Source organism: Aethalodelphis obliquidens, unplaced genomic scaffold, assembly GCF_003676395.1.
Source record: "Aethalodelphis obliquidens isolate GAN/ISIS:26980383/991018 unplaced genomic scaffold, ASM367639v1 scaffold121, whole genome shotgun sequence".
Lineage (NCBI taxonomy): Eukaryota > Metazoa > Chordata > Mammalia > Artiodactyla > Delphinidae > Aethalodelphis > Aethalodelphis obliquidens.
The window spans coordinates 948,938-973,225 of NW_020838065.1; the positions used below are offsets into that span (position 1 = coordinate 948,938).

Consider the following 24,288-nt stretch of genomic DNA (forward strand, 5'->3'; position numbering starts at 1 on the left):
AATGAAGGGACATGGGTTTGATCCCTGGTCCAGGAAGATCCCACATGCCGTGGAGCAACTAAGGCCGTGTGCCCCAACTACTGAGCCTGCGCTCTAGAGCCCGTGAGCCACAGCTACTGAGCCACGTGCCACAACTACTGAAGCCCACGTGCCTAGAGCCCGTGCTCTGCAACAAGAGAAGCCACCACAACGAGAAGCCCGCACACCACAATGAAGAGTAGCCCCCGCTCGCCGCAACTAGAGAAAGCCCACGCACAGCAATGAAGACCCAGCGCAGCCAAAAAAAAAAAAAAAGAAATAAAAACGTTCATTTCTTTCATGCTGTATAGTGTGCCATTATATGAATATACCACAATTTATCCACTCTACTGTTAATGGACAATTAGGTTGTTTCTAGTTTTGAACTATTATAAATAAAGCTATTGTAAAAAATTTTGTATGCGTCATTTGGTGTGCATGTGCACGCATATACCCAGGAGTGGAATTGCTGCATCATAGGGTAGGTATGTGTTTAGCTGGACTAGATAATGCTGAATACTTTTCTGAAGTGGTTCTACCAACTTACATTTCCACCTGCAATGTAGGAGAGTTTGTGCTCCACATCCTTGTCAGCACTCGGTATTGTTGATCTTTCTTAATTTTGACCATTCTGGTGGCACCCAGGAATTTGAATCCAAGGGTCTTGTCTTCATATCAGGGCTCCTCTTACTCTGAGCACCCCTGAGATCAGGTTTGAATTTCTGTAGGCTGGAATGTTCTCCATTGTGGCCCAAGACCCACAATACACAATCCAGAAGGTAAACATCAGAGGAAGTTCCTGCCCATGGTTCTGTGTCCAAGGGAGCTCTCACAGAGGGAAAGGCATCAGCCCTGGAGGGGCAGCCCAGTGCAGTGGCAAAGAACTCAGGCTCTGGAATGGGGCAGCCAAGGTTCAGACCCCAGCTCTGCCACTGCTGGGCTATGTGATCTTGGTTAGTTGATCTGTGCCTCAGGGTAAAACATTAGTACTTACCTACCTTATAGGGTTACTGAGAGAATTAAAAGAATAGGTACATATGAAACAATTACAGTGACACATGAGAGATGCTATGTAAATGATGACTACTGTTTCTGTCATTGGCCTGGGAAGGTAAGTCTATAGGCAGATGAAATCTGGCTCAGCCCCCTGTATTAAGGCTCAGTGATTTATGAAATGCCAGAACATAATTCAGTCTGATTGAGGGAGGAAAAAAGGCAACATGTTGACCAAAGGCAGTTCTTCCCTGGGCTCCAGCAAGAAGTCATCTTCCACTGATACGGAACTTCAACTTATCTCAGGCACCCCAGGTGCTGCAGCCAATGACACCTGAGGAGAAAATGAAATGGAATCGTGCAGGTAAAGCTCTTAGCTCAGAGCTGGACGCACAGCAAGTGTTGGCAAGCAACTGCCCCTCAATGCAGACACAGAACTGTGTATGTACCCATATAGCTGCCAGGAGGAATGTCATGGAGGACACTGGTCTGGGATTCTGGATCCCTGGGCATTGGCCTGAGACCTGTCACCAGCTTCATGTGACCTGAGGCCTAGGTATTTTCTTGTGAACTAGAAATTGGAAGAAATCACAGTTCTCAGCCAAAGTCCTAAAGAGGTGGTGATGGGCAGGGGTTCTTCCCAGAGATGGTAAAGAAGAAAGACCTTCCCTCATAGCAGCCCCTGTCAAATGAGCTGCTCCAACCCCTAACCAGGCCTTCTGATGGGTAGTCAATAGTGTCAAAAGAATAGGAAAAACAATTTCTCCCTCTCACCATCTGTCCACCTAACAACCTCACCTACTCTGCCCTGTGCCAAGCCCATACTACAGAGAGGGCAGACACGGCCCTGCTCTGGCACTCCCAGTCTCGTTGTCCTCCATTAATGCCACTTCATCCATCCAGGAGCTTCAAAACCCTGAAGAAACCTTATGGTTCTGTAAATGGGTCAACTCTATAGTGCAATGACCCCACCAGCCACCAGGTGGAGAAAGCTCCTTTTTTTGGTGGGACATAGTAAACCAGCCTCAGGACCCTACGATTTGTTTGTTTGTTTGTTTGTTTATTTTATTTTGGCTGCATTGAGTCTTTGTTGCTGCGCGCGGACTTTCTCTAGTTGCAGCGAGCGAGGGCTACTCTTCGTTGTGGGGCACCGGCTTCTCACTGTCGTGGCTTCTTTTTGTTGTGGTGCACGGGCTCTAGGCATGCAGGCTTCAGTAGTTGTGGCACGTGGGCTTAGTAGTTGTGGCTTGCGGGCTCTAGAGCTTAGGCTCAGTAGTTTTGGCACACGGGCTTAGTTGCTCCACGGCATGTGGGATCTTCCCGTACTAGGGCTCAAACCTGTGTCCCCTGCATTGGCAGGCGCATTCTTAAACATTGCACCACCAGGGAAGCCCCAGGACCTGCTGTTTGAATTAATGCCAAAGAGCATAGGATGACTTTTCCTGAGCCCCTGTATTTGATATTTCATTTAGCTCTCAAGACTACTTGGAAAGCTTCAATTTAACAGGAGAAACTCAGAGGCAAAGTCTTGCAAAGCTTACACAACTAAGACATAGCATGGCGAGATAATGACCCCCCATGCTCCTAAGTCTTAGCATAACTTACCAGGTGTCCCTCTGGAAGATACCTCTGAGGACTGTAATTTAGTCACCTGCCTGGGAGTACACCTGATGTCTAGCCAGCTTATCAGCATTTCTTTTACTCTTTTTGCTTGAGTAATATCTCTGCTCCATTCTTAGACCCTGTGGTTCTGAGAGACTAAAACTACTCCCTGTTTGCAGGGATGAACCTGTGGCCCAGACCTGGGCAATCAGAATCATAAGTCTGGAGCTGTTAGTAGCCATCTTTGCTAACACATAAGGATAGTCTGCCTGATAATTAAGTCAGCACAGAGGAAAACAGAGCTGAGAGATGAGAAGAGACTGATTTTTAATGAGCACCTGGATCCAACCATGCCTGAAGCTAATACTCTTGGGACTTTTTAGTTATGGGTCAGTCAGTTTAAATTGACTTTCTATCATTACAACCAAGAGTTCTGCCTAATATACGCTCAGCTCCCCTTATCAACCTAGAGATTTCTACTCATCCTGAGAAGCTTTTTCAACTCACCCCAAGGCTGAGTTGGCTGCCCTTCTGTGCTCCCAGATGCCCTGTGCCCCCTCTAGCATTACTTTTAATATTCTGTGTTATGATCTGTTTAATTCCCTGTCTCCTCTTTTAAACCAGAAACCCTCGGAGGTCAGGAACTGGGTCTTATGCATTACCCTGGGTCCCTGGTGCTCAGCATAGGACTGTGATTATCTTAATAACTGCTTGGTGATTGAGTAAATTAATGGATAAGTGAATAAAAGTGGATATGGGTTGGTGTGGACCATTGCTGGAATTTTCCACAAATTTTTTTTTTTTTTTTTTTTTGGCTGTGCTGGGTCTTGCTTGTGGCATGTGGTATCCAGTTCCCTGACCAGGGATCGAACCTGGGCCCCCTGCACTGGGAGCACAGAGACTTAGCTACTGGACACCAGGCAAGTCCCTACACAAAAACTTCTTGAAGGAGCTGAGTCTCTAGTGATTATCAGGGTCAAAGGAACCAGGCTGCTGGGTGGGAAGAAAGTGAAAGGACACAGAAGTTATGGGGTATAGTAGATTGTTTCAATAATGGTCTCTCATGATTCTTTGCCTCCCTGGGTCTGTGCCCTTTTGCAGTGTGACTTTGTCACTCTAGGCATCAACATGGGGAGTCCATTTCCCAACCCCTTGAATCTAAGCTGGCCTCGAGATTTGCTTTGCTCAGAGAATGCAGTAATGTGACATTGTGCAACTTTCAAGGCTAGGACTTCGGCCGTGCAGCTTCCACTCCTGCCACCGTGCAAAGAATTCTGGGCTAGACTGCATGGAAGTGAGAGACCACGTGGAGAGAGAAGCCAGCAGTCTGTTCCACATATATGAAGGAGACCATCTTAGACTGTCCAGTCTAAGTGGAGTCACCAGCATAGGCGATCTCAGGAGGTACCAGCAGAACTGCCAGGCTGAGCCCAGCTAATCCACAGAATCATGAGGAATAATAATGTTTTAAATCACTAAGTTTTGGGATGGTTTATTGCACAGTAAAGGATCACAGAATCACCAAGTATCCATACCTTGTTTTGCCCTCCTCTATCTATTTATCTGTCTTCCTATAATAGGATTTTCCTGGAGGAGCCTCACCCTCAGCTCCTGTGGTCTGGGTGGGGATGACCTCTACCCTCCTGGCTTCTGCTAGAAGCTTTGGGAAAAAGTTGCCAAATAGGAGGGTCTTGAGCCCAGAGCTGTTGGTAACCTTCTTTGTCACCTCTTGGGGAGCATCTGCTGGAGAAAGGAGCCCTCAGGGAGAAAAGAGAAGAGAGAATGAGTCATGATCTAGCTGTTCCTGAAGACTGTCCACCCCTGGACTTTAAAATGCAAAAGCCAATCAATTCACTGTTTTGCTTAAGCCCATTAGAGTTGGGATATCTGTAACTTGCACCTGAGGGCCAGGAAGTTGGATAGGAGCTGAGCAGTTCCTGGCAGAGGGCTGTTAGGGTAGGAGAGAGGTCTCTGGAGTGTATGGGAAAGGGAATTTATTTTTCCTCAGTGCCTACTATATGCCAGGATCCTGGAATGAGACACAATCCCTGTCCTAGAGGACCTAATGGGTACAAGTGACTCATTACAATTGTGATAAAATGCTGGGAAGGAAAATGCCCATACAGCCAGAGCATATAATAGGGGGACTGAGACTGAACTGGGGGTGGGGCAAGGGAGATCTCCCTAAGGAAGTGACATTCACGCTGAGACTGGAAGGTTTGAATAGGAATTAGGCTGTGGGTGACAGGGGAGAGGTGCCGGGGAGGGGTACGTGATGTGATGTTCCAGGCAGAGGGAACAGCATGTGCCAAGGCATTGAGGCAAGAAGATGCTTGTCACCTTGAAGGAGGGAGAGTGTGTCACCAGGTAAGGGGAGAGACTAGCAGGAGCCACGTCCCTGAGGATGTATCAAGATTTTCAGCAGAAAGCAGCAAAAATAAACTCTAGCTAGTTTAAGTTCAAGGAACTACCAAGAGCACTAAAGAACTGGGCTCAGGCTATATAGACAGCATCCTGCCCGTATCACATCACAGAACAGGTACAGAGAGGACAACGTTGTCCCCACCAGTACTAAGCACTGGACACTGCTGCCTGTGTCCCTAGTCCAGCTAGCTCAGACATGGGACAAGATTTCACTGCCCTGTGCCCAGGAGCTCAGTCTTGTCACCACAGCCCCCACCAGAGAACATTCCTCCTGGGGCTCCCAAGCCCCACTTGTGGGTATCACTGGCTCTCTGGAGTGGATGGCTCAAATTGGCAGAACGTGGGCCTTAGCTGGAAGAGAAACTGGGGGAATAGCTAGCATTTTCTGCTCCTGTTCTAAGAGGTGAACTCTGCCACAGAAAATGGAGGTATTGCCCAAACCTTAGAAAAGGGTTCAGATGACAAACACCAGAGTAAGATCTGATCTTATGGTGGTTCTAAAATATGTCCATGCTTTTTTTAAAATAGTCCTCTCTTCAGGAAGTCAAGTTTAATTTCCTCTCCCCCACCCCAAGTGGGCTATAATTAGTGACTAACTTCTGACAATTAGAATAACGTAGGAATGACGGAGTATGACTCTGAGAGTAAATCATAAAAGACATGCAGTCAGTCTTTCTTGGATCATCAGCTCTGAAGAAAAACAGCTGACATGTCCTGAGGACATGTCATGTCCTGAGGACTCAAGCAGCCCTGTGGAAAGGCTCACATGGAGAGAAGTGAAGGGCTCCTGCCAACAGTCAGCCAAATGTTTGTTATTTTAAGCCATTAAGTTTGGGGTTAATTTGTTATGCAGTCACAGATAATTAATACAGGTCTTCATTCTAAAAGTAATGGGAAACCATTGAAAGGTTTTAAACAAATTGGAGCAGTGACATGAATTTGCTGACATGTAAACAGATGAGTAGTATGGCCTAAGAGCCAACAGAGGATGGTGGAGACACAAAAGGGAGAGGAGAAATTTCTACTGAGGAGGATATTTATTAGGAACCTCTTATTTATAAAGAGTTTTGAGGAAAAAGAAGTCAAATTAGGGACAAATTAGGGACTGGTGGCACAGTGGTTAAGAATCACCTGCCAATGCAGGGGACGCGTGTTTGATCCCTGGTCCGGGAAGATCCTGCATGCAACAGAGCAACAAAGCCCATGCGCCCCAACTACTGAGTCCACGTGCCTCAACTACTGAAGCCCACATGCCTAGAGCCCATGCTCTGCAACAAGAGAAGTCACCACAATGAGAACCACGTGCACCACAACAAGGAGTAGCCCCTGCTTGCCACAACTAGAGAAAGCCTGTGTACAGTAACGAAGACCCAACACAGCCAAAAATAAATAAATAAAAGTAAATAAAATTTTTTTAAAAGTCAAATTAACTTAAGAAAAAAGTATTTGGCTCACATAAATGAAATGCTCAAAGAGGTAATGGCTTCAGGCATGGCTGGATCCAGGCATACTTCATCTTTTGGCCCTCTTGTTTCCTCTGTTGGCTTCACTCACAGGCAGGCTTACTCAAACAGCTCTAGGCTTCCATATTCATACTTCAGTAACCTCTGAGAGTGTTAGTTTCCCATTAGTTCCAATAAAAGGCCCAGATTGGCTCTTACTGGCCCTGTTTGAGTCGCATGCATGCTCACCCCAACCCAGTCACAATAGGCTGGGATGGAATATTCTCATTGTCCAGGTCCAGGGGCACATGCCCATCACAGGAGCCAGGAAGAAGTGTTGGCTCTACCCAAACATCTCATGAATTCAGAGTAAGAGAGGGCCAGGACCTCAAAGAAAATTAAGAGGCTGTTTCCAAAGAGAAGAAAAGGGTTTAAATGTCCAGATCAGCATGGTCAGGAAATGTCTCAGAGAAGAAGGAATGCTTGAGAGGAGTTCAGAAAGCTGAATGGCAGGCATCTGGTGGGATAGCTGGAGGGAGGGAAGGAGGGACAAGAAGGACTCAGGAAGGACAATCCCAGCAACAAGAACAGCAAGTGCAAAGGCACCAAGGTGTGAAAAATCGGACCTGTTCAAAAGGGCTTGCCTGGAGCTCAGTGCAGCTGGAAAACAGAGAGGGGAGATGGGACAGGAGAGAGCAGTAGACACCAGTTTTGAAGGGTCCTGAGTGCCAGGCTGAGGAGCTGGGGTTGCTAGTGGGTGTTGGGGAGAGAGTAGTTGAAGCTGAGGAGTGACTTGGTTAGGTCTGTGTTTTAAATAAGTCATTGTGGGGCTGATGAGGAAATTGGTGATACAGAGGCTATTATGTGCTTGCCCAATGCTCAGGCACTCCTTTTTAATAGACCCAGGTTTTGGGGGCTTCACTGGTGGTGCAGTGGTTAAGAATCGCCTGCCAATGCAGGGGACACAGGTTCGAGCCCTGGTCCGGGAAGATCGCACATGCCACGAAGTAACTAAGCCCATGCACCACAACTACTGAGCCCACGTGCCACAACTACTGAAGCTGGTGCACCTAGAGCCTGTGCTCCACAAGAAGAGAAGCCACCACAATGAGAAGCCCGCATACCGCAACAAAGAGTAGCCCCCACTCGCCGCAACTAGAGAAAGCCAGCGTGCAGCAATGAAGATCCAACGCAGCAAAAACTAAATAAAATAAAATTTTAAAAAAATATTTAAAAAATAAAATAGACCCAGGTTTTGTTAGGGGAGACAATGTGTCCACCAGAATGAATGTATGTACTTCCCAGCCTCCTTTGCAGCTAGGCATGGCCATGTGTCACTGTCTGGTCAAAGAGATAACATCAGAAGTTTCTTGGTGCAGATTCAACTCTTTGGGTCTTCTTCCTTCCTCCTGCCTGAACACAAATGTGATGGAAGGAGTTGAAGGTACCATTTTGCAACCATGAGGGAAAAGTCTAGAGAATTGAAGAGACCACAATCCTAATGACTTCAGAACCACCTTCACCCACCTCCAGACTTGGGGCTAAGTGGGGGATGAATAAACCCTCATTTTGTTTAAGCCCTTGTCATTTAGGTTTTCTATTATTTGCGTTGAAACAAAATCCTACACGGTCTAGGTAGTAATCAGGCAAGGTAGGAAAGGGTGAGGGTCCCTCTGGGACTTGTTTCCTAATTCCCTTCAGACCACCAACCCTCTAACCCTTCCTGCCCAGACTCTGCCACTTTCCAGCTATCCTGGCCTCCTCTTTTCTCCAAACAAATGTTCATTCCAAGACCTAGAGGGTGTACACCCAAGTCTATAAAGACCTGAGTCTGGCAAACCATGAAAACTCCCAGACATTCTGTGTCCTAATAAGCCAGGACACAGGCTCACAGTATCTGAGACCAGGAATGAGGGACCAGGGGTGCTGCTGAGATTCGGGGAAGTAGCAGGACTAGCCCAGAGAGAGCCTCAGATCCCTCGTAGCCCATTCCCCTCCATCGCACTTGGTCCAAGGGGGCCTTCCTGAGAGCACTCCCAGACTGCCAACATCAAGGGCAGGCTCCCTGCTTCCACCACCAAGGGCCTGGGCAGCCTGCAATTCCTGGCTTTGCTGTCACCAGAGTAGAAATTGGATGTAGATTCTCCCACTGGGTGGGGAATGAGGAGATATGAGGGCTGGAGGAGAGTCACAGTCCCTCCCTTTTGGTCACAGGAGTGTATTTCCCATACCTTGGAGCGGGTCCTATCTAGGCCCATAGTTGCTAGTATTAGTATTGGCTACTCTTTCCTGAATACGGGCTGTGTGCATGACAGTTTAGACACATCGTTATCACACTGAGTCCTCACAGAAGAGCTGTTACTCCCATTTTACGGAAAATGAAACTGAGGCTTAATGTTAAGTGACTTATCCAAGGTCACAAAGGTTTCAGCATTCAAACCCTCATCTGTCTGGCTCTAACACCCAGCCTTTCACCACTCAGTTTCTCTCAGTGTCACCTCCATTTTGCAAGCCACGCCAGACCTCCCCAGAGCCTGTGGGAGAAACCAGAAGAGAAAAGGGTTGGAAAAAATGGCAAAGTAATAATAACTGTCAATTCTGAGTAGCAACTGTATGCTATTACCCTGTGTGCTTTTTCTATGTTTTAAAACGTCCTCAAAATAAAAATTGTTTTAAAAGAAAGAAATGAAGGAAAGAAGCAGAAAGCGCAGGACTGGGTCAGAGGCTGGGGACAGGCCTGTGCTGGAGTGGAGCCTGGTCAGGGGCTCAGGGCAGCCCTTCTGCACAAGAGCCCCAGTGTTCACTGGGCCCGGCTGCCATCCAAGAACAACAAGGTCGGCACCAGGCAGTGTCTACCCCCTCCCCACGACTCTGCTCCCAGGCAGGTGGGGGGTAGGGCCTGGCCTCAGGAGTCCCTCCTAGCCCAGCCTTGCAATCCAAGATTCCAGAGCCTGCCAACCCCTGCCTTGTGCCTGGTACTTCATAAGTGCCCCATCAATACTTGACCAAATGGGCAGAGGGAGCAACACCCAGACCTATCACCCACAAACACACTCACCTTCAGGTGAATCTCCACCTTTCTGGGCCACAGTTAAGGATGGGGGCAGAAAGTAGGCTGATGTGTTAGCACCAACCAGCCCAGCTCTGCGGAGAGTCACCCTGAGCTCTCCCTCCCCTTTTTGTTCCCAAAAGAGGAGGGTTCAAGTCTCACTTCCATTGTTCACTTGCTATGTGACTTAGGGCAAGTCATTCCATCTGCCTGAGCTTCTGTTTTCTCACCAGCAAAAGGGAGCTAAGGATTCCTACCCCCATTTGGCTTGAGGGAAGAATCAAAGATACAATGAATGGATAACACCTAGCCTAGCCTGTTTCCTGGCATACAGTGGGAACTCAGCCAAGGTGAGGACTTCTTCCTTACTTCCTGTTCTGGTGAAACCCATTCTCTTAATTCATTCATTTCCTCCAAAACCCCTGAGGAAAAAGAAGTAGGGGGACTTCCCTGGTGGCGCAGTGGTTAAGAATCCGCCTGCCAATGCAGGGGACACGGTTCAAGCCTTGGTCCGGGAAGATCCCACATGCTGCAGAGCGAGTAAACCCGTGTGTCACAACTATTGAGCCTGTGCTCTAGAGCCCACGAGGCACAACTACTGAAGCCTGTGCACCTAGAGCCTGTGCTCCACAAGAAGTGAAGCCACCACAATGAGAAGCCCGCACACTGCAACAAAGAGTAGCCCCCACTTGTCACAACTAGAGAAAGCCTGTGCACAGCAACAAAGACCCAACACAGCCAAAAATAAATTAATTAATTTAAAAAAAGAGGAAGTAGGGGTGAGCCCAATTTTCTGGATAAAGAAACTGAGGCAGAGACAGTTAAAGACAGGATCACAGGATGGCAGGCTGCTGGGCCTCTGTTAGGAGTGTGGTGTGTGTGTGTGTGTGTGTGTGTGTGTGTGTGTGCTTGAAAGTCTTTGAGAGAGATTGCAAATGTAACTGGTGATAGATTGTTTGCAAGAGAGTGAGACCATGAAGGCAAGACAGGTTTGGATGTTTCTCCCAGACCCCCTCCGCATGTCTCCTTCTGTTCTCTGTTTACTTATCTATCTTTCCCCATTACAATGTCAGCCCCTTTATCCCGGAGACTTAGAACAGTGTATGCCGTATAATGAACCTTCAATAAACGTTTGGTAAATGAGTGAATGAATGAATGAACGACCTTGTGAGAGATGGTCAGACCCTGCAGAGGGTCAGAGTGAGAGGTTGTGTGTTTGGGAGGGGGGCTGGACAAATGTGTGCAGATGTGGGGGGTAGGGGCAGGATTGTCAGTCTGAAGGACTTGGGCATCTCAGGGGACAGAGATTGCACAACTTGGACTATGGAAGCCTTATTTTGCTTTTGGCTCAGGTAAACCTGGGAAGTGCCTGGAAGCTGAATGAAAGCTATGTGGCAGCTCACCCCACCCCACCAATAACCACATTCACTGAGGAGCCAGCAGAGGACCAGCGGTGGGGAGCTGAGTCTCTCCAGGAGTCCAGGAGGTCTGGTGAGGCCCTCTCTGGGCAGGAGGCTCCCACTTGCTGGGCATACCCAGTGCCAGGAGCCTCATCTTTCCAGGGTGCTCCAGTAAGGAAGGAGGGGAATCAGGACGTTTTTAAAAGATAACAAACTATTTTCTTGGAACTCTGCTCAGTATTCTGTAATAATCTAAATGGGAAAAAAAATTGAAAAAGAATCGATACATGTATATGTATAACTGAGTCACTTTGCTGTACACTTGAAACTAACACAACTTTGTTAATTAACTATGTTCCAATATAAAGTAAAAATAAATAAAATAAAATAAAAAATTGGGCTTCCCTGGTGGCGCAGTGGTTGAGAGTCCGCCTACCGATGCAGGGGACATGGGTTCATGCCCTAGTCCGGGAAGATCCCACATGCCGCGGAGCGGCTGGGCCCGTGAGCCATGGCCTCTGAGCCTGCGCGTCCAGAGTCTATGCTCCGCAACAGGAGAGGCCACAACAGTGAAAGGCCCGCGTACCGCAAAAAAATAAATAAATAAAATAAATAAATAAATAAAATAAAATAAAAAATAAAAAGATAACCAACTATTTTCTGATTTATCTTTGGGAGGAGACCATTCTTTTGTTTGAGAAGGAAAAGGAAAAATATAACTTTAATGGGCCTTTTAGTTATGCAAAGGAAAAGCCTCTATCTTATTGAGAGTAAGGGCAGAGAGGGCTAGACTTCTCCGCATAACAAAGGAAAAGGAAGCTGCTTCCCCTAGGGCAGTGTCTCCACCAGCCAGAGCACTGACCAGGAGGCGTGCAAGAGACCCCAGTTGAAGGGTTTCCTTTCTCCTCCAGAAGCCTTCAGAGGAGCACGGGGCTTGGACTTAATGTGAGGGTTGGGTAGAGGTCAAGGGTCGGCTAACCTAGGACATGCTCAGCAGAGCTGTGGGTGCAGGTGAGACAGACCTGAGCCTAGAGGAGCGTGGTAGAGCTATTCCGGGTGCACCTATTGTGTACCAGGCACTTGAGATATAATGGTATGGCCTGCAGGCAGTTCCTGCCTTCTATTTACAGAATTAACTGTTTAGTTACAATTTTGGAACATGTGATGAGGAATTAACAAGTCCTAAATAATCACAGCTAACATTACAAAGCAAGTGCTGTATGTCAGGTAGTGTTCTAAAGGCTTACACATAAGAACATATCTACTTTATTTTTTCTTTTTATTGAGGTATAGTTGCTATACAATCGAATATATATATATATGCCACATCTTTTTTATCCATTCATCTGTTGATGGACGATGCTTAGGTTGCTTCCATATCTTGGCAATTGTAAATAATGCTGCTATGAACATTGGGGTGCATGTACCTTTTCAAATTAGTATTTTCATTTTTTTCCATATACACCCAGGAGTAGAATTGCTGGGTCATATGGTAGTTCTATTTTTAGTTTTTTGAGAAATCTCCATACTGTTTTCCACAGTGGCTGCACCAATTTACATTCTCACCAACAGTGTGTGAGGGAAACATGTCTACTTTTTGCAACCACTTCTTGAGGATGATACTATCATTATACCTGTTTTACTGATGAGAAAACGAAGACACGGGGTTGGAGTAACTTGACAAGGCCACGTGTGATGGTGCTGAGATTTGAGTCCTGCAATTAGTGATCTGAATCACTTCACTCTCTGCTTCTTTCCCCATGCTCACAGGAGAGAAGACGTGTAAGAGGAACTGGCAAGTTAAGAGGGCTTCTCTGGGGACATGAGCTGAGACCTAAGATTGAGGTGGAACTATCCAGACCTAGAGCGGAAAGCTCATCCCAGGAAGTGGAACCACATGTGCAAGGCCCAGAGGTAGGGTGGGAGCAAGGAAGAAGTGAATGAAGGCTTCATCTGGAGGCGTGGGCGGGGCCAGGTCATGCTAAGAATCTCTATAGGAAACTATTGGGAAGTTTTAAAGAGATGGTTGTGGTCGGTACAGCCAGATTTGTATTTTAAATATCACTCTGAAGGTTGTGAGGAGAACGGATGGGGGTGGGGGCAGAGGGGGTGGTCTGTATGACGATTGCGCAGAAGACAGAGGAGCCAGGTTAAGCCAAGGTCTGTGGAGGTGGCAGCTCTGGACTGCTGGGTCTTGTTCCCTGGGAGGTGAAAAGCAGGGGATGGAGCGATGGACTAGAACTTGGAAGCCAGGCCTGGGTGGGGCAAAAGAGGCGGAGTCTGAAGGGGTGTGCCCAGCCGGGATTGGGCTGGCCTCCTAGGGTGCTCGGCGCATTTGGGTTTGAGGAGTGGCCTCCAGGTGAGCGAGACGCTGTGCCACCCGCTGTCAGGAGCTGGTCTAGGCCAGGCGGGACCAGAGATGGGCGGGGCGCTGGGCCTTTGCAGGCCAAGCAGCTGTCAGGATAGAGCTGGTCCAGGAGGGGCGGGGCCCGAAGTAGGTGAAACCCGAGGTGGGCGGGGCGTTGCACGCGGCTGTCGCGGGTGCTTTCCTGGCTCTCTGGCCGGGGGCTGAGCAGCTCCAGAGCGGAGTCTTCGGTCTCCCTGGGCGCGGGGGTAGGGGCTGGCGGGAGCTGGGACCGGGGCCACGGAGGACCCAGGTGAGTCGGAACCTTGTGCCGGGAGCGGGGCCATCTAGAGGTTCGAGGTGAGCTGGGACCCTGTGCAGGCCCAGGCCGCGCTCCCAGCCGCCAGGGGGCGAGCGGCGGCGGGGCTCCGGGAGCTGACCCCTCCCAGCACTGGGAACCTGGGCGTCCGCTCGGCGAGGGGGTGAAGGGGACGGTAAATCAGTAACCCGCAGCGCACACAAGGGCCTTTTGTCCCGCTCCGTCCAAAGAGCACCCTGGCCGCGGAGCTGGTTACTCATTGCCCACCGGGGCGGGGGCGGGCCAGCTGTCCCTGCAGCTCCCTTCAGGACCCGCTGACAGGCACTTCCCCTCAAGGTGGCCGGGTAGGGGTGGAGGAGGAACAGCGCGCTGGTCCCTCTGCTGCTGGACCGTGTGCGCGCCCCGAATAGAGATGAGCAAGTTGAGGCTCCGAGAGGTGCAGTCATTTGCCCAGGCTCCCCAAGCGCTTGAGTGCGAGAGGCTGGAGAACACAGGACTCCTTGATGCCAGAGTCAGGCCCTTCGACCCCACGTGCAGGGCAGTCAGTCGGTCAGCTGCGGGCAGGTGACCCGACTAAGGTTCTGAGGTCAGGGTAGCCTGGGGGTGGGAATAAAATCCCTGGGCCTCTCACTCCACTCCCAACCCAGAGAACTGCCCTCCCTGCAGAGCAGAGCAGAGTGAGGGGATTTCACAGAGACGGGGCAATGGAAACCGGGGGTGGGCACAGAGACAGTGGCATCTGAACCAGCTGGAGAAGTGGGGACAGAGAGGTATGGGCAAGAGAGAAGACATGCCCGGTTTGGAAAGCCAATGGCTTCCCAGTGCTGAAGAAGCTGACTGTGCAGCCAATGAGATTGACAAAGGCAGGGAGGGAGGCCTTGGATGCTGGATAAACAGTGTGGACTGGATCCTGCTGCACACAGGCAGCCATTAATGGCTTGTAAGCTGGTGGGTGTTGGGGGGTGGGGGGCGGAACATGGCAGACTTGTAATTTTTAAAACACTGCTGGAGAACCCAGGGAGACGTTTGCAAAGGCCCAAGCTAGAGATGACCATAGCGTGCTCTGGGTTCAGGCAGGGAAGGTGAGATGGACTAGAGGGGGATTGGACAGGTTGTGCTCCAGCTGTAGGGGCAACCCAGGGAAGAAGCAGTTCAAAGGGGGAGATAATGGCTTTGGCCAGGACAGGCTAAGTGTCCCCTGCCTCAGAACCAGAGCTGGACAGGGGGGCAGTGGCTGAGGAGAGAGTGTGCAGTGGAATTCCTGGGCAAGGTGGATCCAGAGACACCAGTGCCACCTGACTGTTACCCAGCCCCAGGTGACAGCCAGTAAGCCCCTGGGACTACACTAGTCACCCTCTTCCCCTGCCAGCTGAGGCTCAGTTTTGAGTGTTCCTTTCAGAGGATGGAGACATCGTTGGTGGCATTTGGAGGAGGGTAACTAGATGGGGTGGGAGTGTACATCACACCTGACAGGAACAGCACCCGCAGCGGAGGTGACTGGCCGAGAGCTGAACAAGGGTGACAGTCATGGGGACGGGGAAGGGGAAGAAAACATTCCAACATTCTGTGTGCCCAGCCCTACATACATTCTCTTTTCTCCTCAAAGCAGTCCTGTGAGGACAGCAGCCCAGAGAAGGACAGGGACTTGCAAGTTGGTAAGAGTCAGGATTTGAAGTTGACTCTGTCAGACACTGGAGTCTACATTCTTTACAAGAGCTTGTGTGCCTCTGACGGAGCTGTGGGGACACAAAAAAACAGAGGTAACCCCAGAATGCAATTCTGGTTCAGAATGAGGAAGAGCTTTTGCTTGCCGTAGAATGTACTGCCTTGTTAGTAGTGAGCACCCTGCCACTGCAGGTATCCAAAGCTGGTCATGGAAATGTCAGCAATGCTGTAAGGAGTGGGGGTCAGATCAGATAACATCCAGATGCTGAAGTTTGGCCTTGTATTATATTTCAGATTTTTTTCAGTAATAAATTCATTTATTCAGCAAAAAATAAATTATGTGTGCTGAGAGAGAGCAGAATACGTGTCTCCATTCTCTGCTTCCTTCCAAGGAAAGAATCCCAAGCCTGCCCTTTTTGTGAACTTGTGCTGGGGTCTCAGCAGGACCCAAGGAGAGCAGGAAGCCCAGCCCCAGCTCCGCACCACACAACCTACTGTGGGGAGGCCTTGGGCTCTGACAACAGCAGAGCTGGTTCTAGTCTCTGCCCTGACGCTGCCTAGCAGGGGCTTGAACAAGTCAGCATTTCTTGTCTCAGTTTCCTCATCTGCAAGATAGCGGCGTAGCGCCAACAAAGGTGCACGTCTAGCAGGAGTTCTTCGCCCTTTCTGTTTCAGGAAGGCAGTCAGTGGGAGGCCCAGCCTGGGTCCCTGCGAGCAGCAAGAAGGAGATGCGGCTGCTGTTGGCCCTGTTGGGGGTCCTGCTGGGGGCACCTGGGGCTCCAGCTTTGTCCCTTGAGGCCTCTGAGGAAGCGGAGCTGGGTATGGCCTCTAAGATGGGAGAGGGTGGCAGGGGTGGGAAGAGTGGGCATCAGGAGGGGGCTGCTGGCTGAGCAAGGCTGGAGAGGATCCTGGCCCAGGCTCTGAGGAGGTGGCAGCAGGGCAGGACCAACCACTGAGACTCAGTGTCTGGCTCCCAGCAAGCATCCACCTATCTCTGTGTCCACAAGAGAGACTGGACTTGCAGGGTGCAGGGCCCTGAGGTGGGCCGCAGAGCTGGTGGTGAGCCCCTTGGCTGTGTGTGTGTGTGTGTGTGTGTGTGTGTGTGTGTGTGTGTGTTCTGTGCACTGGGTGTGTGGCTTGGGAGGCCCAGCCAGCATGTGTGGTGTATGTACTGTGAGTGTGATATGCCCCAGAGGTGTAGGTGTGTGCCCTACATGTGGCACCTGTAGCATGTGCCTGTGTGTGTATGTGTTTCTTGGGACAGTGGCATGTCCTGTCCAGCATGTGTGCCATGCACCATGTGTGTGATATGCACCAGAGGCATGGCATTTGCCCTGCACATACCGTCTGTGGTTGTGCATGTAGTTCTGTGTATGTGGAAGAGCAGCGGTGTCCAGCATGTGTCGAGGGGTTGCTCCTGCCATGAGTGTGCAGCATGTTCTCTGTATGCAGGGGGCTGACTCAGCTCACTGACCTCTGCCCTCGGCCCACAGAGCCCTGCCTGGCCCCCAGCCCAGAGCAGCAAGAGCAGGAGCTGACTGTGGCGCTTGGGCAGCCTGTGCGGTTATGCTGTGGGTGGGCTGAGCGCAGTGGCCACTGGTACAAGGAGGGCAGTCGCCTGGCACCTGCTGGCCGGGTACGAGGCTGGAGAGGCCGCTTGGAGATCGCCAGCTTCCTACCCGAAGACGCTGGCCGATACCTCTGCCTGACACGAGGCTCCATGCTTGTCTTGCACAATGTCACCTTGGTTGTGGATGGTAAGGGGGTCTGGCAGTGGCTAAGGGGTCCCTGGGGAGAGAAACTCTGTCCTGGGCCTCAAATGCCTCCCTCTGTCCCTGACATAGACTCCATGACCTCCAGCAATGGTGATGAGGACCCCAAGACCCACAGAGGCCCCTCGAATGAGCACATTTACCCCCAGCAAGGTCAGTGTGACTCCTCAAGGACTCATTCCCCTGTCTTCCAGCTGGTCACTGAGAAGAGATCTGTGTGTAAACAGGTGGTCCTCCTGAGGGCACTGAGTTCTCCCTTCCCCTCCCCGCCAGCACCCTACTGGACACACCCCCAGCGCATGGAGAAGAAACTGCATGCAGTGCCTGCCGGGAACACCATCAAGTTCCGCTGTCCAGCTGCAGGCAACCCCATGCCCACCATCCGCTGGCTCAAGGATGGACAGGACTTCCATGGGGAGCATCGCATTGGAGGCATTCGGGTGAGTCTCCGGGTTCCCCCACCGGTCCCCTCAAGTCAAACCCACAGTACTTTCTCTACTGAGAAAGGCAGCTGCAGGGCCCCAGAAGGAGCACTAGACTGTGGACTTGGACAGCTCTGGTTCAAGTTCCCACTCTGGCACTCTCTGGCAAGTGACTTAACCTCTCGACCTTAGCAACTCCATGTGTAAAGTGGGAAGGATCACTGACCAGCAGGTATTAATATGTTTTAGCAGCTCATTCTCATAAGACCCTACAGGGTCAGTTCCAGGCTGTAGTCTCAGAGGAAGCTGAGACTCAGAGAGGGCAAAAACTGGTTCAAGGGGGCACAGCTCAGAAGAAGTAGAGCTAAAACTCAAGGACTCGAACTCACGGCTCAGATACTTCTTGGGGCCTTCTCCTTTGTTCCAAGGTCCCTAGCCTTGGCGTGGCCTCCCCAGGGCCTAGAGAGCTTGAGAAGACCCCTGCGGGCAGAATATAGCCTCCTCATGCTCTGGTCCCCTGGATGGGCATGGTTCGGTGGCCCCTCATGGACACTTCTCCTGCTCCCAGCTGCGCCACCAGCACTGGAGCCTGGTGATGGAAAGCGTGGTGCCCTCGGACCGTGGCACATACACCTGCCTTGTGGAGAACTCTTTGGGCAGCATCCGCTACAGCTATCTGCTGGACGTGCTGGGTGAGCGGGCGGGCGGGCGGGCGGGCAAGGCGGTGTCAGGGTGGGAGCCCTGACCCTGCCCTCAGGTGGGACCCAGTCTGGCAGGCAAGATGGACTTTTAGATGACTCACTCAAGCTACTCAAATTATCCAGGTGGGTCCAAGAGAAGCACAGGGGATAATGTGGGCTTGGAGGAGCAGGGTTGGGCTGAGGAGAAACATGGGAAAGACATCAAGGCAGAGGGCACAGGCTGAGTAAAGGCCCTAGGCATAAAGAACACAATGCATTTGTGGGGACGTGTATGCCTAGAGTGTGGCATTTAAGCAGAGAGCCAGGCCTGGAGGGTTTTTGAGTGCTAGGCTGAGAAGTTGTCCTTGACCCCAAAGGCAATGGGGAGCCATGGAAGGTTTAAACAGTGTAAGAAGGGGATGAACGAGGTCTGAGCTGAGTATCAGGAAGGTCCCTCCCTTGAGCTGGGGGGGAGGCTGGAGGCAGGTGACCAGGGTGCTTCTGTGGGTGCCTGGTCAGGGCTGACGGCCCGGCCCCGCCCCAGAGCGGTCCCCGCACCGGCCCATCCTGCAGGCGGGGCTCCCAGCCAACACCACAGCTGTAGTGGGCAGCGACGTGGAGCTGCTCTGCAAGGTGTACAGCGACGCCCAGCCCCACATCCAGTGGCTGAAGCACATTGTCATCAACGGCAGCAGCTTCGGTGCCGATGGCTTCCCCTATGTGCAAGTCTTAAAGGTCCAGTCCCTGCCAGCACCTGACTCTACCATTCTCCCACGGGTGGTAGGGAGTGGTCCCCAGCTCCCTTCCTGGCCGCAGTGTGGCCCCAGGCCCTTCTGTGACCCCTGAATGTGTCCCCCTTCCCCAGACAGCAGACATCAATAGCTCGGAGGTGGAGGTCCTATACCTTCGGAATGTGTCTGCTGAGGATGCAGGCGAGTACACCTGCCTGGCGGGCAATTCCATCGGCCTTTCCTACCAGTCAGCCTGGCTCACGGTGCTGACAGGTGAGCTCCTGAGGGGGCCAGGAGAGGCTGCGGGATTCTGCTGTGGTTCCACAGTGAGCTGTGACCTGTTGGGTAGATAGTCTTCCTTGGCCTGTGGGGTCTGGATTTGGGATGTGGTGTGTGGATTTGTGTGTTTGATTCTGCTTGTAGCAGTCCCTCTATGCGTGTCCACATGTGACTGTCCGTGTGACTCTCTGGGGTGTTGGTATGAGGGATGGGGTGTAAATGCAGTTTCCTTGGTGTGTGTCCCTATGTATGTTGGGAGCTATGAGGGCCTCAGTTAGAGGGAATGGGGCCAGCCATCTGATCACTGACTGGTCAGTTTCTGTCTGTCTGTATGTCTCCCTGTGGGCAGAGGAGGATCTCATGTGGTCGGCAACAGCGCCTGAGGCCAGGTACACGGACATCATCCTGTACACATCAGGCTCTCTGGCTTTGATGGTGCTCCTGCTTCTGGCCGGGCTGTATCGCAGGCAGGTGCTCCTCGGCCGGCACCCCCGGCAGCCTGCCACTGTGCAGAAATTGTCCCGCTTCCCTCTGGCCCGACAGGTACCAACCATGCTGTCCCCCACCTCTGTGTCCCCGTCGTGAGGCTCTGGGCCTGCTTTCCTGCCTCAGCTGGGCTTCAGCAGACAGACCAAGTCTCTCACTTTGCAGTTCTCCCTGGAGTCAGGCTCCTCAGCCAAGTCAAGCTCGTCCCTGGTGCGGGGTGTCCGTCTCTCCTCCAGCGGCCCCCCCTTGCTTGCGGGCCTCGTGAATCTAGACCTACCTCTTGACCCACTGTGGGAGTTCCCCCGGGACAGGTATGCGGTGCTGAGTGACGGTGGGGATCAGACTCTGGGCAGGAATGATGCCCTGACGGCTGAGGCCTCATCTCTCTCATCTCCAGGCTGGTCCTGGGAAAGCCCCTGGGCGAGGGCTGCTTCGGGCAGGTGGTGTGTGCAGAGGCCTTTGGTATGGACCCCATCCGGCCTGACCAAGCCAGCACTGTGGCCGTCAAGATGCTTAAGGGTGAGTGTGGCAGCCTGGGGGAGATCCAGTGGCCTTGGGAGTAACAGACGGGGCTCTCAGTGCTAGCGGGTGCGCACTGAGGGCCAAGAGAGGCCACCCAATCCCACCCGAGGGCCTGGGGCCCAACTCTGCTACTGACCCTGGCAAGTCATTTCTGAGCTTCAGTTTCCTTACGTGTCACGTGGAGTAAATAATAGTCCCTGCCTCCCAGCCCAAGGTTTGTGGGAAGTGCCTGGTGCCTAAAGTCTTAACCACTGGGATGATGATGACTACAAGGGTTTAGGGTGATGGGTTTGATACCCCGTGTCAGCCTTGGCCTCAAATAACCTTGTCAGCCTTGAAGGCCTCCACCTCATTCCCCCACGATTCCCCCACAAATTGCACCCTCAGCCTCCCCCGGGCCCTGTCGCCCTGTGTTCACCACTGTCTCAGAGAACAGCCCAGGCAGCAATCCCAAGGGGCTCAGAGCATACCTAGGACCCACCATCGGGGCCTCTTGCTGCTGTTCCCCAGCCCCCTCTTCAAGAGCAGCCCAAACCGCTGTTCTGCTCCCCCCGGCCCCTCCTCTCTGCACAGCTGGGGCCACCTGGCACTTTCTGGGAGGCAGGGATTGAGAAATGTGCATTGTGAGGTCTGGTGGGGAGGGTATGTCATTGGCCCAGGGCCACAGGTCAGCCCCAGGGGCTCAGCCCCTGGTCCTTAGCCTTCTCAAAAGAAGCTGGAGCAGTGTCTTCCTGGCCTCCCCGTCTGCACCCCCTGGCAGCTCCCTGAATTCCCAGGCCAGATGGACGCCAGGCCTTGGTCAGACAGACCTCAGGTCTCCAGCCCACTTCCCGCCCCCAGGAATTCTCACCCCATTCAGGGAGTAACACCAAGCCCTCCAGACAGAGCTTCCTTCCTGTTCAGAGCTCTTCCCTCTCTCTCCTGTTTCCTGGTCCCACTCACTGGCAGGCCTACGACTTTTTTTTTTTTTAATTAATTAATTTATTTATTTATTTTTGGCTGTGTTGGGTCTTCGTTTCTGTGCGAGGCCTCTCTCCAGTTGCGGCAAGCGGGGGCCACTGTTCATCGCAGTGCACGGGCCTCTCACTGTCGCGGCCTCTCCCGTTGCGGAGCACAGGCTCCAGACGCACAGGCTCAGTAGTTGTGGCTCACGGGCTTAGTTGCTTCGCGGCATGTGGGATCTTCCCAGACCAGAGCTCAAACCTGTGTCCCCTGCGTTGGCAGGCAGATTCCCAACCACTGCGCCACCAGGGAAGCCCAGGCCTACCACTTTTAGATCCTTGATCTTGTTGCATCCTTGCAACTGCTATGAGAGTAGGGCACGATCCATTGTCCCGTTTCATACAAGATAATCCTGAGGTTCAGAGAGGTTAAGAGATTGTTTCAAGGCCACACAGCCTAGCAGGAATTCAGGCCCAGACCTTCCTGACTCATGAGTCCAGGACTCCGTGTCCTGTCCCCAACCCAAAGTCTCGCTTATGTAGTCACCCTGGCTGTCATCCTTACAGACAATGCCTCCGACAAGGATTTGGCAGACCTGGTCTCTGAGATGGAGGTGATGAAGCTGATTGGCCGACACAAGAACATTATCAACCTGCTGGGTGTCTGCACCCAGGAAGGTGGGGTGGGGCAGGGCTAGGGACGGGGACGGTTGGGATGCAGAGCCACAGCCTCAGTAGCTTCCCTGTCCCCCCTCGCCTCTGTAGGGCCCCTGTACGTGATTGTGGAGTGTGCCGCCAAGGGAAACCTGCGGGAGTTCCTGCGGGCCCGCCGCCCCCCAGGCCCTGACCTCAGCCCTGACGGGCCTCGGAGCAGCGAGGGGCCACTCTCCTTCCCTGCCCTGGTCTCCTGTGCCTACCAGGTGGCCCGGGGCATGCAGTACCTGGAGTCGCGGAAGGTACAGGCAGCGGGCAGCACTCTGGACCACTCCAACTGCCCCATCCCCACACTTTCATGCCCTGCATTAAATGCCCCAACTTCTCCCTCCCCTTTTTCATTAGCCTGTGTCCCTCAGTCCTTCTGTACGCAGTTGAAACTGCATATCCCCATTCCTTCCTCACATACTCCCTACCACACAGGTAGGAAGAGGCAGTGCAGGAGAGAGGGTGTGGGCCCTGAAGTTAGTTGGCTTAGGTTTCCTCTCTGTGACTCTTGACTTCCTCTTCTGTAAAATGGGTGGATGATCCCTACCCCGAGGGTTACTGTGAGGTCCTGTGTGCCCAGCTTCCTGCTCTGTCCTCATAAACCCAAGACCCCTGCCCTGCCCCCAGTGCATCCACCGGGATCTGGCTGCCCGCAACGTGCTGGTGACCGAGGACAATGTGATGAAGATTGCTGACTTTGGGCTGGCCCGCGGCATCCACCACATTGACTACTACAAGAAAACTAGCAACGTAAGGGAGGCAGGGCAGAACTCAGTAGGGGCAGGGCACCGGGACCTGTGGGACTTAGCAGCAATGTGCCCTCTTCTCCCCTCCAGGGCCGCCTGCCTGTCAAGTGGATGGCACCTGAGGCCTTGTTTGACAGAGTCTACACACACCAGAGTGACGTGTGGGTCCTAGAAGCTGGGGCCCGGGGTGTCTGCAGGCGATCACAGAAAGGGCAAAGCTCTTGCCCAGGGTCGCACAGCCCTGGGACCTGAATGGGACTAGACTCTAAAAGAAACCCTAATCCTGACCCCCATGGTGGATCATAGCTGTGGGGTCCCCCGTCCTAGTCCCAGGGGTAGGGAGTGAAGCTGTGCCCTGCTGAGCCTGGGTTCTGCCTCCAGGTGGTCATTTGGGATCCTGCTGTGGGAGATCTTTACCCTCGGGGGCTCCCCATACCCTGGCATCCCAGTGGAGGAGCTGTTCTCGCTGCTACGAGAGGGGCATCGGATGGACCGGCCCCCACACTGCCCCCCAGAGCTGTGAGGCCTCACCCCACTCTCCCCCACTTTCCAGTCCTTACCCTCTGCCCTGACCTTGACCTCAGGGCCTGGCCATAGAGAGTGGTTAGCACTAACACTGTCACCACCTCCTCCTCAGCCCAGCAGGGAGGTCCTGGCCTGGTACCCTTCCACTGAATGGCCTCACTTACCCCACATCAAACCCTACCCCTTCCTCACACCCCCCACCCAGGGCCATGAGGTCCCTGCTCACCCAGGCCTGAGGCTCCTTCTGACCCTCCCCCACACTTCTCCCAGGTACGGGCTGATGCGTGAGTGCTGGCACGCAGCACCCTCTCAGAGGCCCACTTTCAAGCAGCTGGTAGAGGCACTGGACAAAGTCCTGCTGGCCGTCTCTGAGGAGGTACTGTGCCCCTATTGTCCCATGACCCCCCTGTGCCCACTGCCCTCTGGGCCTTGTCCCACCTGACCACCAGGGCTGACCAGCACTGTTCCCCATAGTACCTCGACCTCCGCCTAACCTTTGGACCCTACTCCCCTGCTGGCGGGGACGCCAGCAGCACCTGCTCCTCCAGCGACTCTGTCTTCAGCCACGACCCCCTGCCCCTGGGGCCCAGCCCCTTCTCCTTCCCTGGGGTGCAGACATGAGAGCGGCACAAAGTTGTATGGGCAGGCCGGCCATCAGCCTTGGGCCTCCTGGCTAAGCTGCAAGCTGGTGGTGCTTGACCTTGGCACCCCCAGGCCCTGACCTAAAGGTACTGTCCCAGATCTCTGGTTCTGCTTTGGGGAGGTCTGTCTTTGGTCCTGGGGTCCCCAGTTGAGACTCCTGCTCTGGCCTCTGGGTCTCAAGCCAGAGTTCAACCCCAGTCTCAAGGCCTTGCCCTTGCCTTGGAGTCATGGCCCCAGTGTTCTAATGGCTTGTTAAGGTTCTGCTTGGCCTCCTGGGCCTGGGCACTCGGTCCTTGTTCCAGGGCTTTGGTTGGTCCTGGCTGTAGGGCTGTCCTAAATCTCCCCACTTCCCTACACCAAGAAAGGTCTTGGGCCTCTGAACCCCATGTCCCCAGGCCTCCCCTGCCTCCCCTCTGCTGCTTATCCCAGCATCTCGGCGGAAGGAGCACTGGCCCCTTTGCTAGCTGAGAGGCTGGAAGCCTGCCAAAACACAGAAGCAAATGGCCTTTTATAAATTATTTTTTTTTGCAATAAACCACTGTGTGCCTGCCTGGTGTCTTCCCTGCAGCGGGTGGAGGGGGAAC

The 24,288-nt window shown here is 52.6% G+C and overlaps 1 protein-coding gene across 1 annotated transcript; it reads left to right on the plus strand.

The window, feature by feature from the left end:
* Window positions 1-13,548: 13,548 nt before the first annotated feature.
* FGFR4 (fibroblast growth factor receptor 4) lies at window positions 13,549-24,239 on the plus strand. Its single transcript, XM_027098182.1, has 18 exons — window positions 13,549-15,351; window positions 15,932-16,075; window positions 16,750-17,013; window positions 17,101-17,181; window positions 17,302-17,468; window positions 18,019-18,142; window positions 18,675-18,865; window positions 18,996-19,134; window positions 19,490-19,683; window positions 19,792-19,937; window positions 20,024-20,145; window positions 21,657-21,767; window positions 21,855-22,045; window positions 22,419-22,541; window positions 22,628-22,698; window positions 22,919-23,056; window positions 23,333-23,438; window positions 23,537-24,239. The coding sequence occupies exons 2-18, from the start codon at window positions 15,985-15,987 to the stop codon at window positions 23,681-23,683; spliced, it is 2,406 nt and encodes an 801-aa protein (XP_026953983.1). The 5' UTR covers window positions 13,549-15,351; window positions 15,932-15,984; the 3' UTR covers window positions 23,684-24,239.
* Window positions 24,240-24,288: the final 49 nt, after the last annotated feature.